We start from the raw sequence: 18,535 nt of genomic DNA, 5'->3' as shown, positions 1-18,535 counted from the left end.
CCAGGGCTGGGGAGGGGGAGAGGGTGTGTTCTGGGCTGGAGGGGGAGGATGACAGGGAGGCCTGCGATGCAGAGAATCTGTGGGAAAGGGTAAGGATGACCAGCCCCGTGGCCTGAGCTACGGGCTGCGTCTCACCTGTAAGAGCTGCTCACGGCACTCGCCACCTCCTCGCGGATTTGCCTGTTGAGGGCGTCGGCCGCCGCACGCCCCTTGCCCCCCTCGGGGCCCGTGGCCTGGACCTGGGCCTGGGCTGCGGGCAGCAGCGTCTGCTCGTGCCCCAGCCCCTCGGCGCGACGCACCATCCAGGCGGGCCCAGGCTTCTTGCGTGTGTCGCGCTCTTCCGCACTGGTTGATCTTCCAGCCGCAAGGCCACCTGCTCCTCCAGGGGCCGCCTCCTGCTCCTGGGCCTCGGCGGCGGCCTGCACCGGCCAGCGCTCCTGGCTCTGCGGCCGGCGCTGAGGCGCCCCGAGCACAGGCGCCGCCGCCTGGGAGGACGTGGGGATATGCACCGGCTTGGGAATCCACGGGTGGTCCCCGCGTCGCGGCAGCGGCCAGGCGCGGAAGTCCTTCTGGTACTGGGTCTCGCGCTCAAAGGGCGCGTCCGAAGGCTGGTACTCGCTGCGCGGCCGGCAGCTCGGCTCCGGCCGCTGCACCTTCCAGGCGCGGTAGTCCTGCCGCATCACCGAGTCCGCGGGGCCCGCGCTGGAGGTGGAGCCGGAGCCGGAGCCCGGTCCCGGGCCGCTCCGGCCAGAGGTGGCCCCAACCTCGCGTTCGCCGCTAGGCCCCGGCGCCGGCCCTGTTGCCCGGGCAACCACATCCCCTTCGCCTTGGGCCGGCTGCGTTTCTATGGCGACCGCGCGCGCCGAGGGGGGCGCGGGCGCCTGCTGTGCAGGCTGCGCCGGCTGCTGGTGCGGCGGCTGGGCGCCCGGGTGCTCGGTGGCCTCCGAGTACTTGGTGAAAACCAGCGGCACGGCGATGTCTGCCTTGTCCAGCTGGTTCCAGAAGCGGGCGATGCAGCAGGCGCGCGTGATGCACGGCCACGCCATGGTGCTCGCCTCAGAGCTAGTCCTCCCTCTTCTTGCTCGTTTCTAAAGCAAGTCCCTAATCTTCCTCAGCCCCCTGGCCCTCGTCTGGCCAATCTGGTTCTCACCGTGTTTTCCTTGGTGGCCTGAGCTACCGCCCCCTCCTACCTCAGAGAGCACCCGGGAAGGTTGCGTGGGCAGAGCTATCACTGAGAAAGTCCGTAAAGTCCCTCGATGCCCGGCTGTAAACGCCTCCGGGAGCCGCCGCACAGGTCTCGGGAGCGCGGTCTGCTGTAGGCTGCGCAGCGTGAGACACCGCGTCCCGGGTCCCCAGGCGAGGGCGTCTGGGACGCGCCCCTCCCTGCGGCTGCTGCGGCGCTCAGACCCCTGCCAAGCAAGGCAACGCGAGGCGAGGTGACTGCAGGCTTAAGCCATGGCGCAGAGGAAGGGCCGGGCAGTGTGGCCGCAGGGGCCGCGGACAAAGCTCTATCTTCTCCTTCCCGCCGGCGTCCAGTCGCAGCCGGCCACCTAGCAGGGCTCAGAGGAGATCACCTCTCGAGGAGACCGAGCATTGCTGCCGCCACCGCTGCTCCCAATGATGCTGCAGCCGCCGCCGCTGCCGCTGCTGTCTCTGCTGCGGGGAAGCGGCCCCACCCTTTTCTGCCGGTCAGTAGAGGGGGGGAAAAAATCCAGGAAAGATGCTGAGAGATAGCGCGATGCAGAAAAAAAATCACCTGCTGTCGTCAGCGCGCGCTGCTGGGAACTCGCCCTCTCTCTTTTCCCTCCTCCCTCTGATCTGGCAGCTCCTCCCTCTTCAGTTCCTAGGCAACAACAGAATCTGGGGCCTAGGTAGGTTCAAGTACCAGGCTCCTTATGACTTGCTGTCCTTACACTGGTTGCTTCCCAACTGGGAGCCTCAGGCTCCTCTTCTGTGAAATAGGGTCAAACATGTGGGAAGGGGGGGGGGGATTCAGTTTAAAAATACGGAGGAAACCCCTAGTGAAATGTCTGTCCCAGAATATAGGTTTTTTAAAAAGGAAGTTCCTGTTATTGGCCAAAGTCTCTGGCCTGGATTTGAACCCCTTTGGCTGGCTTCTGATCCAAGCACTTGTCAGTCTTATCCACAGACCTTGCTCAGATGTGGGAAGAGGAACCTGCAGACTGATGGTACCTTAGCTGTTCCCTTCCTAGGGGACCCTTGGAGGAAGGGACGTCTTACAGCTTCCCAAGAACCATCCAATCCCTGTTCAGCCCAGGGGCCACACTGGAGGGGAGACAGTGAGAAGTAAATTCTTGAAAGGGGCCTAAGTGGGGAGGTCAGGGAGGGTGGGAAACAGCGAGATCGTGTCCTGGGAAAGGGTAGGCCTGACATGCAGTGGCTTTCTGCTGTATTCCTGACCCCTAGCCTTTGCTTTTCTTCTACCCGGGAGGCAGAAAAATTTTGGGGTCAGATGTTCCTGCTTTGGCTCTGATACTTCCTACCTGTGTCACTTGGGCAAGTTGGGTCATCCCTGAACTTCAGTCTCCTCACCTATAGAATGGAGGAAATAATAGCTACCTCAAGTGGTTTTGTGAAGATAGCTAAGGACTCAGAGCAGAAGCTATGAGTCAAATCAGATCCCAGAGGATTCAAATCCTGGCTTTTCATGCCTTAGCTCACGGCCATGGGCACATCACTGCAACTTTCTGACCTTTAGTTTCATCTTTGAATGGGGGTGCCAGCTCTCAACTCACAAGGTTGTTCTGAGAATTAAAATGAGATAATCACTAAAAGTGCTTACCACAATATCTGGAATCTACTAATGGCTCAATAAATGGTAGCTATTAGTATTCACAGGACCCACCCTGGGAAACCCATAGGTGGAGCTTCCCAAGCAGGCCAGGCACTTGGACACCTTTTCCAGGAAGACCTCTTGTTCTTCTGAGTATCTCCTTTTGGTATCTCCTTGCACTGTTTTCCACTCCCTACCCCTAGCTACATTCACTGGCCTACAGCTTTGTTTCTCTCCAATACAAACAGAGTTTTCAGCCTCAGTTAAGCTGGGGGCATTGGTATTTATGGGGGAAAAAGTCATTTATGTGTTTAGATTGGGAATTGATTGCAAAATACAGCTTTTCTTTTAAACCTTAGAATCAAACAGGATAGATAGCTCTAATTAGTCAATTGTCTGCTGAACTTCCTCCTACTTGGGTCTTGGCCTCTTGGTGATTTGATTTGAGTTCCACAAATAAAATGATGCCTGGCACTGTTTTCAGTCATGAGGAGATACATTTCTATAAACAAAATAATCTGATCTCACCCTTCCTCTCCCCAATTCTGCAGAACTCCCTGGGATTTGGCTTCTGTCTTTCCAATAATCATTTCCAAAGGTAAAAAAATGGACTAGCAATTGGAGTTGGAGGTCATTAAGAGTCATTGAGATTTTACCCTTCCTTAATTTAGATGCCCACTCTGTGCCTTGGGCACCGTGGAACACAGATGAATTCTAGCTCTGGGGGAGCCCTCAATTACAGGTGCATTATGAAAGGACTGGGAGATAGATACATAAATAAATAATTAGCAAATAGTATGGTCAGCATAAGAGAGGTTCATTCACAAGGTGCTGAATGAATGACTAACAACAGATGAGTAGGAACTCTCCTAGCAGAAGTGTAAGTAAGAGTGCTCCAGGCAACTTTACCATCAATATCACCTCCCACATTTGGATTTTCTAAACACGTTCAATCGTACAACCTTCTTCAACCATACAATGGCTCAGTGGGATAGTCAAGTCTGATGGTTATCTGTTACGTGGCTTGCTTAGCATCAATTCTGATGATAACACCTCATTATTTGATTTTGGAGACTGCTCCTTTTCTAATTTCAGTCCATATGATTTGGGTGGGGTTAACCTACTCAGTCCACTTCCAGATGTGACTATGTGACCCACACCTGTTTGCCAGTCACTGCATCACGCTGGCCAAAGTGACTAGTTTACTGATTGACATGTGGTCCACATTGGACCAATTGGAGGAAATCCTAGACTTTAGCTGAAACTATCTGTAAAGAGCCACTCTCTTTTCTACTGAATTGCTACATGCGAGACCATGAGGCTACTGTTGTTAGTGACCATCTTTGCCATCACTGGGGGATGCTGCCTGCCTAAGGCTGACTCAAACAGAGAAAATCAGAAGAGGCTGCAAGATTCTGATGATATCTACGGAAGACTGCAATTTGTGCCCCAAGCTCATTCTCTCCTTCTTCCTTTTAGGAACAAAACCCTCCAAGTTTTAGTTGGGCTCTTGGTTACCCAACCAGAGACAACATTTTCCAACTTCCTGCAGCAAAGAGCAATCATATGTACTTCCAGGCCACTTAAAGAAGTTGCTTGGGTTCAGCTTCATCTAGTGTAGAATGTGGACACAGTAGAGGTGAATTATCATCTGGGGGTTTCAGTGCCTATGACATGGTGGATAAGAACGTTCAGGTGCCAGGATCCACCCCGGGTATGGGAGGATAGAGAACAAGATAGAGGAAACCTGTCTTGGATGACCTCCTAGCACTGAGCTCTCCCAGCAGCCTTGGACCACCTGCCTTCTTCTGCACTGTTATGTGAGAAAGACACACACTTTTCTCTTCTTTGAACCATTGCTCTGGGGTCTCTGTTTCAGTCTTTTAGCCATTTGAGCATGTGGATCTGGCCATGCTTGAACTAATTTGAGGAACATGAAGACAGTGTGGAACTAAGATACATGTACGATGGGAGAGAGTGATCAGAGTTAAAAGTATTCCAAAGTCCTTATTTGTTTGTGAGGAGAAGAGTTATTGATTAACTTATTAACCTAAAATGTTTATTAACTTAAAAATGCACATGGAAGGAAAGAAAAGCAGATATAGAAAACCTTATTAAGGCCAGAAAAAGGGTAAAAATAAGCAAAGAAAACACATAGCAAATAGAAAATAGAATACAAGGTGGTAGGAATATTTCCAAATATATTAGTGATTGAGGTAAATGTCAATGATCAAAACTTTCCTGTTAAAAGAGAATGTCAGACTGGAGAAAAACACAAAACAAAACGCAACTATACACTGTATGCAGGAAACATATTTAGAACATAATGACACATAAATATGGATAAAAAGTGATGGAAAATGTGTAGCAGGCAAATACTAACCAAAAGAAAGCTGATACCATTATATTAATATCAGACAAATTGATCTTAAAGCAAAAATCATAATTGGGGATAAAAATGAACGGTCATCACATAAAAATAGAAGAAACAATTCACCAGAAATATATGACATAGTTTGTATCTAACAATATAGCTTCAAAATATATACAGCAAAACTTGCTAGAATTTTAAGAAAAAATGCACAAGTCCATTATTATCATCAAAAAGAGAGATTTAAAAAAAACACATCTAAGTAACTGGTAAAACAAACATAAAATATTGTTAGGAATGTAGAAAATTTAAACAATTAATAAGCTTGATCTAATGGACCCTGCATCCAACAATTAGAGAATACACATTCTTTTCAAACTTAAATGGAATATATACAAATTGACCATACAGTAGGCTGCAAAACAAACATAAACAAGTATCAAAGACTCCTACAAATCACTTCTTCTGATGACGGTGCAATGATATTAGGAACCAGTAACACCAGATAATCACAAACCTCCACATGTTTAGAAATTAAGCAAAAAAAAAATACTTCTAAATAATTCATGAGTTTAAAAAGAAATTATAATGGATACCAGAAAATATTCAGTGCTGAAAGAAAGTGAAACATTATACATCAAAGTTTATGGGATGCAGCTAAAAACAATATTTGCAGGGAAATTAATCACCTAAATACATACTTTAGAAACAAAGAAAGATTAAAAATACTCTACTAAAAAAAAAAAAAAAAATACTCTACTGATCAGATTCAGGAAGTTAGAGATCATCCAGAGCAAACATAAAGAAAATAGAAGAGCAAAAAAAAAAAAAAGAAAATGCAAGGTAATTAAATTAAAAAAAACCTTATGTTAGAGAATGTCAAAAAATTCAAAAGTTGCTTCTTTAAAATAGACAAACCTTTGACAGATTCATCCAGAAACAAAAACACACAAGTAAGCAAAAGTCACACATCAACAATTTTAGGATAGTAGGAGGGACAATTGTAGATATAGCAGAGATTTAAAGACTCATCGGCAAATACTAAGAATTACTGTCTGCTGATAAACTTGAAAAACCTTGTGCGGTAGGAGCCTCCAGGATGGCGCACAATAATCTTGACCTGGAGTGCGTAGCTCTGTGTAGTCCGCTCCCACACTGCCTAGTGCTAACCCGAGCAACCAATAGGATATTGTGAAAATGATGGTGTGTGAGTTTCGAGGCCAGGTCAGAAAAGACATTGTGGCTTCATCTTGCTCTCCCTTGGATACCCACCCCGGGGAAGCCAGCCACCATTTGGGAGGATACTCAGGCAAGCTCGGCTGCAAATGATGAGGAACTGAGGCCTCCTGCTATCAGCCATGTGAGTGGCCCAAATTAGAAGTGGATCCTCCAGCTCCAGTGAACCTTCAAATGGCAGCAACCCTGGCTGACATTGTGACTGCAGCTTCATGTGAGACACCCTGAAGCAGAAGCACCCAGCTAGTCACTCCTGACGCATAAAAATTATGTGAAGTAATAAATATTGTTATTTAAAGTGCTAAGTTTAAGGGTAACTTTTAAATTTTTAAATAAACTTTATGTACTTATGTATTTATTTTAAATATACTTTATTTCTTAGAGCCTTATTAGGTTCACAGCAAAATTGAGGATAAAATACACTCAGTTCTCATATACTCCACTCCCCATCGCCACACAGTCTCCCCAACTATCAACATCCTGCACCAGAGCAGTACATTTATTACGATTGATAAGCCTACATTGACATACCAACACTCAAAGTTCAGAGTCTACATTAGGGTTCACTCTTGGTGTTTTCCAGTCTATGGATTTTGACAAATGTTTAATAACATGTATCCACCATTATAGTATCTACAGAATACCTTAAAAATCCTCTGTGTTGGGCAGATTCATCCCTCCCTGCCCCCCTGCTCCTGGCAATCACTGAACTTTTTACTGTCTCCATGGTTTGCCTTTTTCAAAATATCATATAGTTGGAATCATTCAGTATGTAGCCTTTTCAGGTTGGCTTCTTTCACTTAGTAATATGCATTTAAGGTTCCTCCATGTCTTTTCATGGCTTGAGATCTCATTTCTTTTTAGCACTAAATAATATTTCATCGTTTGGACATACTGCAGTTCATTTATCCATTCACCTACTGAAGAATATCATGGTTGTTTCCAAATCTTGGCAAGTATAAATAAAACTGCTATAAACATTTATGTGCAAGTTTTTGAATGGATATACATTTTCAACTCATTTGAGTAAATACAAAGCAGTATGATTACTGCATCATACAAGAGTATATTTAGTTTTGTAAGAAATTGCCTGTCTTCCACAGTGACTGTACCAATTTGCATTTCCACCAGCAATGAATGAGAGTTCCTGTAGCTCCACATCCTTGCCTTGGTGGCTCCACATCCTTGGTGATGTCAATGTTCTGGATTATGGCCTTTCTAATAGGTGTGCAGTGGTATTTCATTGTCTTAATTTGCATTTCCCTAATGGGATATGATGTGGAACATCTTTATATATGCTTATTTGCCATCTATACATCTGCTCTGGGGAGTTGTTTGCTCAGATCTTCTGCCTATTTTTTAATCAGGTCGTTCATTTTCTTATTGTTGATTGTTAAGTGTTCTTTGTACATTTTGGATAACGGTCCTTTTTCAGATATGCCTTTTGTAAATATTTTCTCCGGGTCTGTGTCTTATCTTCTCATTCTCTTGACAGTGTCATTTGAAAAGCAGATGTATTTAATTTAATGAAGTCCATCGTATCAATTCTTTATTTCGTGTCCTCCTATGCTATTTTCAAGGAGGTTTATGGTTTTGCATGTAGGTCTATGATCCATTTTGAGTTAATTTTTGCGAAGGGTGTAAAGTTTGTGTCTATATTCATATTTTTGTGTGTAGATGTCTAGTTGTTCCAGCACCATTTGTTGAAAAGACGATCTTTTCTCCATTGTATTGCCTTGGTTCCTCTGTCAAAGATCAGTTAACTATACCTACATGGGCTATTTTGGGGATCTCTATTGTGTTCCATTGATCTATTTGTCTCTTATTTTGCCAATACTACGCTGTCTTGATTACTGTAGCTTTACAGTTAAGTCTTGTAGTCAGGTAGTGTCAATCCTCCATCTTTGTTCTTCCTTTTTCAATATTGTGGCAACTGTTCTGGGTCTTTGTCTTGCCATACAAACTTTAGAATCAGTTTATTGATATCCACAAAATAGTTTGCTGGGATTTTGACTGGGACTGTGTTGAAGTTTTAGGGTAATTTTTATGCAGCAATACAACTAACCCACCCAGGGGAAATAGAAAGTTTTCTTAGGAAAAAAATGTATCTTACTAAAACTGATTTTAGAAGGAATAGAAAGCTTGAATAGTTCAATAAGTTGAATCAGTAGTTAAAAATCTACCCACAAAGGAAAACAAAAGAAGACAAAATAAAATACCTGATACACTTACCTTACAGGTGATTCTCACAAAACTTTCATAAAACAATCCCTATGCTATGTAAATTATTCCATAAAACAGAAAAAAAAAGGGAGAACTTCCCATCCCAGTTTGGAAAGCCAATATAATCATTGTACCAAGATAGACAAGGATAATATGAGGAAGAAAAAATTATAGGCCAATCATAGCTGTAAAAATCCTAACTGAAATGACAGCAAACAATTCAAAATTCTACATAAAATTACTAAAATTTCAATATTAGTGTTTAATCCCAAGAATGAACACGTTTTAATAACAGAAAATCTGTAGATATAATACTAAACGCTTCTAGACTAAAGAGAAACATCACACAACCATCTCAAATAGATGTAGTATTTTGAAAAACATGATAAAAGTTGACACCCATTAATTAATTTTTAAAAACCCTTAGCAAGCTAGAACGTTCTAATATGTCAAAGGATATCTACCAATAGCCTACCAGAAATAGTACACATTATAGTGAAATATTGGAAGCCTTCCCTCTGTCTTCAGGAACATAACCAGGGAGAGTTGATCCCAGTCATTAGGGTTGGCTGAGAGAGTCTGGTGGTTTTGGATTTCCAGTTCTGAAGCTAGGTAATGACTGGAGTCAAATACCTCGGTGCTTTTGCTATGGCTGGTATGACTACAGAAACAGGAATTTTACCAAAATCGTGAAATCTTTGAATCCTGGAATCAGAATAAAAGAAGGATAGAATCTTAGAATCATAAAATATTTATTCAGAGTTCTAAATCTCATAATAATAGAATGATACCATCCTAGAATCCTAGAAAAATGAATGTTAAATTCCTAGAATCTGGGAATAATTGAATATTCTTCTAAACTATTTATTTATTCATTTACTTGTTGCAGGCTAAGAAATTCTTCCTTTATTGAGCCAAAATAGGAATTCTTGCAATTTCTTTCTTTCCTTGAGACCACCCATGGCAGCATTTTAAAGACATATTCAAAAACAACTGTTATATCCCCTCATCTTCTCTTCTCAGGGTAAATATTCCTAATTCTTTCACTTATTATCATATCCAAATATTATACTAAAAACCAGATACTTTGATACTCTATTGATCTCCTGTTACTCATCAAACTTTCGTCCACTATTTTAACAACTATTGATGGCTCTTGCCTGAAATAACTATTATTATGTTGTTTGCCAAATAGCGATTTTCTAACTCCATCATTCCTTATACGTTTATTAGTTGACATCATTGTTTATACCCGTATGGATTCGTGAATTCTTTTTTTTTTCCAGTGGGTTTAGTTTATTACTATCACTTTTTATTTTGATGCTCAAACTGCTCCAGATTTTCACAGCGGGAGCCCCTTGGTATGATTCTGCAGCTCCATTTAAATAAATGATACAGACACATCTTACGTTCCATAGTGAACACACTCCCTGCCTTCCTTTCTCCAAAGTTACCTCCAAAAGAAGATGGTATAGATGTATGTTTTTGTACATGGATTACATACACATGTACCTACAATAAATGTGGTATTTTTTCCTGAATGGTATCATACTTAATGAAGCCTTTTCAATGTGCCTTTTCCCTAATCAATAGGAATTTGAGAGTCATCCATGCTGATACAGCTAGATTTAGTTAGGCTGTTTCAACTGCTCACTAGTAGTCTGTTGCATGATAAACAACTTAAAAAAATCTACATCTCCATTGATGAACAGTTAGGATGTTTCCATTTTTTAGTTGTTACAATTGGTACAGGGTGTTTTTCCTTATGTCTGTCTCCATTGACCATATGAGAGCATTTCTCCAGGGCTGACAATCCAGAAGTAAAATTTCTTGGTCATACTATATGCTTCTTTTAATATAGAAGGAACAACTTGCTCTCCAAAGTGGTTTTACCAATTTACACTCCCACCTGTGACATGTGAGAGTTCCTATTTCTCAGGATCCTCACCAATATTTGGTACTACAAGACTTTTTAACTTTTGCCAGTGTGAAGGCTGTGAAATGTTATATTAGGGGTATTTAAATTTGAATACTAGGGAGGTTAAGCATCTTTTCATGTGCTTATTTCCTGTTGGAGTTTCTGTGCATTACCTGTTTGTCTATTAGGTTAACTTTAAAGAATTATTTTATGAGTTCTTTATACATCCTGCATATTAATCACTATGGCTTGTATGTATAGCAAATATCTTCTCCCAGTGTGTAGCTTATCATTTAACCTTGTTTATAGTATATTTTGGCATACAGAGGTTTAAAATTTTAACATAGGCAAATGTACCAGTGAAATCAAAGTTTATCCAACTTTGTGGGTTGTAATTTCTGCATCTTTAAGAAATCTTAGCTACTCTGACGTTAAAGATAATCTCTTATATTGTCTTTAAAAGGTTTTGTCTTTATATTTTTAATCTATCCTCTGTGTGTGACGTGAGGGTGTGTAGCAGACTCCCATTCTTCCTTGTTTACCACACCCCAACTTATTTCAGTTCTCATTAACAGTGTACTTCCTTCCTTTTATGACTTCCTTACAGCCAGAAGTGGTCATGTAACCTGATTCTGCCCAATGAGGTATAATCAGAAGACTGCTTACAAGAAGTGGCAAAAATGCTGCACAGAGGACCCTGTACCCATCACCTATCATCTCCTGATGGTAACATCTCAAATAACTATACTACATTACCAGAAGGAAATTGACATTAACACCATAAAATTATTATTTTTTTAACATCTTTATTGGAGTAAAATTGCTTTACAATGGTGTGTTTGTTTCTGCTTTATAACAAAGTGAATCAGCTATACATATACATATATCCCCATATCTCTTCCCTCTTGCGTCTCTCTCCCTCCCACCCTCCTCTATCCCACCCCTCTAGGTGGTCACAAAGCACTGAGCTGATCTCCCCGTGCTATGCAGCTGCTTCCCACTAGCTATCGATTTTACACTTGGTAGTGTATATATGTCCATGCCACGCTCTCACTTTGTCCCAGCCTACCTTTCTCCCTCTCTGTGTCCTCAAGTCCATTCTCTAAGAGGTCTGCGTCTTTATTCCCATCCTGCCCCTAGGTTCTTCATAACCATTTTTTTTATATTCCATATATATGTGTTAGAATATGGTATTTGTTTTCTCTTTCTGACTTACTTCACTTTGTATGACAGACTCTAGGTCCATCCACCTCACTACAAATAACTCAATTTCGTTTCATTTTATGGCTGAGTAATATTCCATTGTATATATGTGCCACATCTTCTTTATCCATTCATCTGTCAATGGACACTTACGTTGCTTCCATGTCCTGGCTATTGTAAATAGAGCTCCAATGAACATTTTGGTACATGACTCTTTTTGAATTATGGTTTTCTCAGGGTATATGCCCAGTAGTTGGATTGCTGGGTCGTATGGTAGTTCTATTTTTAGTTTTTTAAGGAACCTCCATACTGTTCTCCATAGTGGCTGCATCAATTTACATTCCCACCAACAGTGCAAGAGGGTTCCCTTTTCTCCACACTCTCTCCAGCATTTATTCTTGGTAGATTTTTTGATGATGGCCATTCTGACTGGTGGGAGGTGATACCTCATTGTAGTTTTGATTTGCATTTCTCTAATGATTAGTGATATTGAGCAATCTTTCATGTGTTTGTTAGCAATCTGTATATCTTCTTTGGAGAAATGTCTATTTAGGTCTTCTGCCCATGTTTGGATTGGGTTGTTTGTTTTTTTGATATTGAGCTGCATGAGCTGCTTGTATATTTGGAGATTAGTCCTTTGTCACTTGCTTCATTTGCAAATATTTTCTCGCATTCTGAGGTTTGTCTTTTCATGTTGTTTATGGTTTCCTTTGCTGTGCAAAAGCTTTTAAGTTTCATTAGGTCGCATTTGTTTATTTTTGTTTTTATTTCCGTTTCTCTAGGAGGTGGGTCAAAAAGCATCTTGCTGTGATTTATGTCATAGAGTGTTAGGCCTATGTTTTCCTCTTAGAGTTTTATAGTGTCTGGCCTTACATTTAGGTCTTTATCCATTTTGAGTTTATTTTTATGTATGGTGTTAGGGAGTGTTCTAATTTCATTCTTTTATATGTAGCTGTCCAGTTTTCCCAGCACCACTTATTGAAGAGACTGTCATTTCTGCATTGTATATTCTTGCCTCCTTTATGAAAAATAAGGCGACCATATGTGCACGGGTTTATCTCTGGGCTTTCTATCCTGTTCCATTGATCTATATTTCTGTTTCTGTGCCAATACCATACTGTCTTGATTACTGTAGCTTTGTAGTATAGTCTGCAGTCAGGGAGCCTGATTCCACCAGCTCTGTTTTTCTTTCTCAAGATTGCTTTGGCTATTTGAGGTATTTTGTGTTTCAACACAAATTGTGAATTTTTTTGTTCTAGTTCTGTGAAAAATGCCAGTAGTAGTTTGATAGGGATTGCACTGAATCTGCAGATTGCTTTGGGTAGTATAGTCATTTTCACAATGTTGTTTCTTCCAATCCAAGAACATGGTATATCTCTCCATCTGTTTGTATCATTTTTAATTTCTTTCATCAGTGTCTTATAGTTTTCTGCATAGAGGTCTTTTGTCTCCCTAGGTAGGTTTATTCCTAGGTATTTTATTCTTTTTGTTGCAATGGTAAATGAGAGTGTTTCCTTAATTTCTCTTTCATATTTTTCATCATTAGCATATAGGAAGACAAAAGATTTCTGTGCATTAATTTTGTATCCTGCTACTTTACCAAATTCATTGATTAGCTCTAGTAGTTTTCTGGTAGCATCTTTAGGATTCTCTATGTGTAGTATCGTGTCATCAATAAACAGTGACAGATTTACTTCTTCTTTTCCGATTTGGATTCCTTTTATTTCTCTGATTGCTGTGGCTAAAACTTCCAAAACTATGTTGAATATTAGTGGTGAGAGTGGGCGAGCTTGTCTTGTTCCTGATCTTAGTGGAAATGGTTTCACTTTTCACCATTGAGGATGATGTTGGCTGTGGGTCTGTCATATATGGCCTTTATTATGTCCAGGTAAGTTCCCTCTATGCCTATTTTCTGGAGGGTTTTATCATAAATGGGTGTTGAATTTTGTCGAAAGGTTTTTCTGCATCTACTGAGATGATCATATGGTTTTTATTCTTCAATTTGTTAATATGGTGTATCACATTGATTGATTTGTGTATATTGAAGAATCCTTGCATTCTTGGGATAAACCCCACTTGAACATAGTGTATGATCCTTTTAATGTGCTGTTGGATTCTGTTTGCTAGTATTTTGTTGAGGATTTTTGCAGCTTTGTTTATCAGTGATATTGGCCTGTAGTTTTCTTTCTTTGTGACATCTTTGTCTGGTTTTGGTATCACAGTGATGGTGACCTTGTAGAATGAGTTTGGGAGTGTTCCTCCCTCTGCTATATTTTGGAAGAGTTTGAGAAGGATAGGTGTTAGCTCTTCTCTAAATGTTTGATAGAATTCGCCTGTGAAGCCATCTGGTCCTGGGCTTTTGTTTGTTGGAAGATTTTTAATCACAGTCTCAATTTCAGTGCTTGTGATTGGTCTGTTTATATTTTCTATTTCTTCCTGGTTCAGTCTCGGAAGGTTGTGCTTTTCTAAGAATTTGTCCATTTCTTCCAGGTTGTCCATTTTATTGGCATAGAGTTGCTTGCAGTAATCTCTCATGATCCTTTGTATTTCTGCAGTGTCAGTTGTTACTTCTCCTTTTTCATTTCCATTTCTATTGATTTGAGTCTTCTCCCTTTTTTACTTCATGAGTCTGGCTAATGGTGTATCAATTTTGTTTATCTTCTCAAAGAACCAGCTTTTAGTTTTATTGATCTTTGCTATTGTTTCCTTCCTTTTTCATTTATTTCTGATCTGACCTTTATGATTTCTTTCTTTCTGCTATCTTTGGGTTTTTTTTTATTCTTCTCTAATTGCTTTAGGTGTAAGGTTAGGTTGTTTATTTGAGATGTTTCTTGTTTCTTAAGGTAGGATTGTATTGCTATAAACTTCCCTCTTAGAACTGCTTTTGTTGCATCCTATAGGTTTTGGGTCGTTGTGTTTTCATTGTCATTTGTTTCTAGGTATTTTTTGATTTCCGCTTTGATTTCTTCAGTGATCTCTTGGTTATTTAGTAGTGTATTGTTGAGCCTCCATGTATTTGTAATTTTACAGTTTTTTTTCCTGTAATTGATATCTAGTCTCATAGCATTGTGGTCGCAAAAGATACTTGATATGATTTCAATTTTCCTAAATTTACCGAGGCTTGATATGTGACCCAAGTTATGATCTATCCTGGAGAATGTTCCATGAGCATTTGAGAAGAAAATGTTTTCTGTTGTTTTTGGATGGAATGTCCTATAAATATCAATTTAGTCCATCTTGTTTAATGTATCATTTAAAGCTTGTGTTTCCTTATTTATTTCATTTTGGATGATCTGTCCGTTGGTGAAAGTGGGGTGTTAAAGTCCCCTACTATGATTGTGTTACTGTCAACAGCTGTTAGCATTTGCCTTATGTATTGAGGTGCTCCTATGTTGGGTGCATAAATATTTACAGTAGTTATATCTTCTTCTTGGATTCATCCCTTGATCATTATGTAGTGTCCTTCTTTGTCTCTTGTAAAAGTCTTTATTTTAAAGTCTATTTTGTCTGATATGAGAATTGCTACTCCAGCTTTCTTTTGATTTCCATTTGCATGGAATATGTTTTTCCAACCCCCCCCCCCACTTTCAGTCTGTATGTGTCCCTAGGTCTGAAGTGGGTCTCTTGTAGACAGCATATACGTGGGTCTTGTTTTTGTATCCATTCAGCCAGTCTATGTCTTTTGGTGGGAGCATTTAGTCCATTTACGTTTAAGGTAATTATAGATATGTATGTTCCTATTACCATTTCTTAATTGTTTTGGGTTTGTTATTGTAGGTCTTTTCCTTCTCTTGTGGTTCCTGCCTAGAGAAGTTCCTTTAGCATTTGTTGTAAAGCTGGTTTGGTGGTACTGAATTCTCTTAGCTTTTGCTTGTCTGTAAAGGTGTTAACTTCTCTGTTTAATCTGAATGAGATCCTTGCTGGGAAGAGTAATCTTGGTTGTATGTTTTTCCCTTTCATCACTTTAAATATGTCCTGCCAGTCCCTTCTGGCTTGCAGAGTTTCTGCTGAAAGATCAGCTGTTAACCTTATGGGGATTCCCTTGCATGTTATCTGTTGTTTTTCCCTTGCTGCTTTTAATATTTTTTCTTTGTATTTAATTGTTGTGATTAATATGTGTCTTGGCGTGTTTCTCCTTGGATTTATCCTGTATGGGACTCTCTGCACTTCCTGGACTTGATTAACTATTTCCTTTCCCATATTAGGGAAGCTTTCAACTATAATCTCTTCAAATATTTTCTCAGTCCTTTTCTTTTTCTCTTCTTCTTCTGGGAGCCCTGTAATTCGAATGTCAGTGAGTTTGTTGTCCCAGAAGTCACTAAGACTGTCCTCAATTCTTTTCATTCTTTTTTCTTTATTCTACTCTGCAGTAGTTATTTCCACTATTTTATCTTCCAGGTCACTTATCCGTTCTTCTGCCTAAGTTATTGTGCTATTGATTCCTTCTAGAGAATTTTTAATTTCATTTATTGTGTTCTTCATCATTGCTTGTTTGCTCTTTAGTTCTTCTAGGTCCTTGTTAAATGTTTCTTGTATTTTCTCCATTCTATTTCCAAGATTTTGGATCATCTTTACTCTCATTACTCTGAATTATTTTTCAGGTAGACTGCCTATTTCCTCTTCATTTGTTTGGTCTGGTGGGTTTTTACCTTGCTCCTTCATCTGCTCTGTGTTTCTCCGTTTTCTCATTTTGCTTAACTTACTGTGTTTGGGGTCTCCTTTTTGCAAGCTGCAGGTTCGTAGTTCCCGTTGTTTTTGGTGTCCTCCCCCAGCGGCTAAGGTTGGTTCAGTGGGTTGTGTAGGCTTCCTGGTGGAGCAGACTGGTGCCTGTGTTCTGGTGGATGAGGCTGGATCTTGCCTTTCTGGTGGGCAGGCCCATGTCTGGTGTAACACCATACAATTAAATAGGCTACATATAGACCTCACTTGGATTTTAGCAGTTTTTGCATGTAGTTATTTTTTTTTAATTTATTTATTTTTGGTGCATTGGGTCTTTGTTGCTGTGCGTGGGCTTTTTCTAGTTGTGGCAAGTGGGGGCTACTCTTCGTTGTGGTGCGCGGGCTTCTCATTGCAGTGGCTTCTCTTGTTGTGGAGCACAGGCTCTAGGTATGCAAGCTTCAGTAGTTGTGGCACATGTAGTTGTGGCTTGCAGGCTGTAGAGCGAAGGCTCAGTAGTTGTGGCGCATGGGCTTAGTTGCTTCGTGGCATGTGGGATATTCCTGGACCAGGGCTCGAACCCATGTCTCCTGCAGTGGCATGTGGATTCTTAACCACTGTGCCTAAGGGAAGCCCCTGCATGCACTCATTTTTAAAAAAATATCTCCTGTGTATAGTCTATGACATTTTATCACATGTATAGATTTGTACAAACACAACCATAGTCAAGATACAGGACTGTTCTATCACCACAAAGCATCTCTCTCTCCTGCTACCTCTCCATAGTCACACCCTTCCCTGATTTTCCTGGTGGAAAATGCTCAGAAAGGAGGGGTGGCAACCACTGGTCTGTTCTCCATCTCTAAATTTTTGGTGCTTGAGAATGTTATCTATATGTAATATGTAGCATATAATATTTTGAGACTGCTTTTTTCACTCAGCAGAGTTCCATGAAGATCTACCCAAGTTGTATATGTCATTAGTTTGTTCCTTTTTATTGCTGAGTATTATTCCTTCCATTCACTCATGGAAGGACACTTGGGTTGTTTCCAGTTTGGGGAGATTACAAACAAAGCTGCTATGAACATGCTTATACAAGTTCTTCTGTGAACATGTTTTCATTTCTTTAGGATAAATGCTCAAGAGTGCATTTACAGGTTGGATGGTAAGTGTATGTTTAATTTTTTAAGAAACCACCATCTGTTTCCAGAGTGGCTGCATCATTTTTCATTCCCATTAGTGGTGGATGAGAGATTCAGTTTTGTCACTGTTTGGTGCTATCAGCGGTTTTCATTTTAGCCATGGGTGTGTAGTGGTATCTCATCATTTTGATTTGCATTTCCCTAGAGGCTAGTGATGTTGAACATATTTTCATGTGCTTCTTTGAAATGACATATTTAAAAGTCACATCTTTCACTGTACTTATAAAAAAGATTGTTGAATTTTGGCCTATACTGATCTCTACTCAGCAGCTATACTAAACTCTTAATTAGTTTTAATAGTTTCTAGATGATATTGAACTTATTGTTCACAAAAATGACAATTTTGCCTCCTTCCTTCTTACTTATACCTCTCTTCTTTCTCTTATCCAGTTGTTCCTAATGTACCCCTAGAATTATTATTCTCAACTTTAATGAAAATGTTTCCACTACCTTACCATTAAGCGTGATGTTGATTTTTGGCACAAGATATTTAGAATCCATTCATCTACTCCAATTTTACTAAGAATTTTTTTAAAACATCAAGAATATGTGGTGAATTTATCAAATGTCTTCACAGTCTCTTCAGAGATGATCACATCTTTTCCACCTTTATCTTTCAACATATTTAATTATAATTTAGATTACTAATATTGCTGTATGGTGAGGCAAAAAAAAGAAAAAGAAAGAGAGAGAGAGAAAAGAAAAAGGAAGCAGTCCAAGCTTGTTTGTAAGTTTTTTTTTTTTTTTTTTTTTTTTTGGCTAAACCACGTGGCACGCAGGATCTTAGTTCCCTGACCAGGGATCGAACCCAGGCCCCCTGCTATAGAAGCGCAGAGTTCTAACCACTGGACTGCCAGGGAAGTCCCTGGACTGTTTTCTTTTTGCTGCACTTGTTTTGGTCACAGTCGCCAACAGTGTTATGATAACTTTAC

General features: G+C 40.6%; 1 protein-coding gene across 4 annotated transcripts in view; it reads right to left on the bottom strand.

The window, feature by feature from the left end:
* MAP6 (microtubule associated protein 6) overlaps positions 1-1,719 on the bottom strand; it is an 88,684-nt gene extending 86,965 nt beyond the window's left edge. For all 4 annotated transcript variants that reach the window (XM_073808435.1, XM_073808436.1, XM_019946541.3 and 1 more), the window contains exon 1: positions 136-1,719. In XM_073808435.1, coding sequence (XP_073664536.1) covers positions 136-1,046 — 911 coding nt within the window. In that variant the 5' untranslated portion in view covers positions 1,047-1,719. The remainder of the gene's footprint in view (positions 1-135) is intronic.
* Between the last annotated feature and the right edge of the window lie 16,816 nt (positions 1,720-18,535).

Source organism: Tursiops truncatus, chromosome 8 (genome assembly GCF_011762595.2).
Source record: "Tursiops truncatus isolate mTurTru1 chromosome 8, mTurTru1.mat.Y, whole genome shotgun sequence".
Classification (NCBI taxonomy): Eukaryota; Metazoa; Chordata; class Mammalia; order Artiodactyla; family Delphinidae; genus Tursiops; species Tursiops truncatus.
This window is presented reverse-complemented; position numbering and strand designations above follow the sequence as displayed.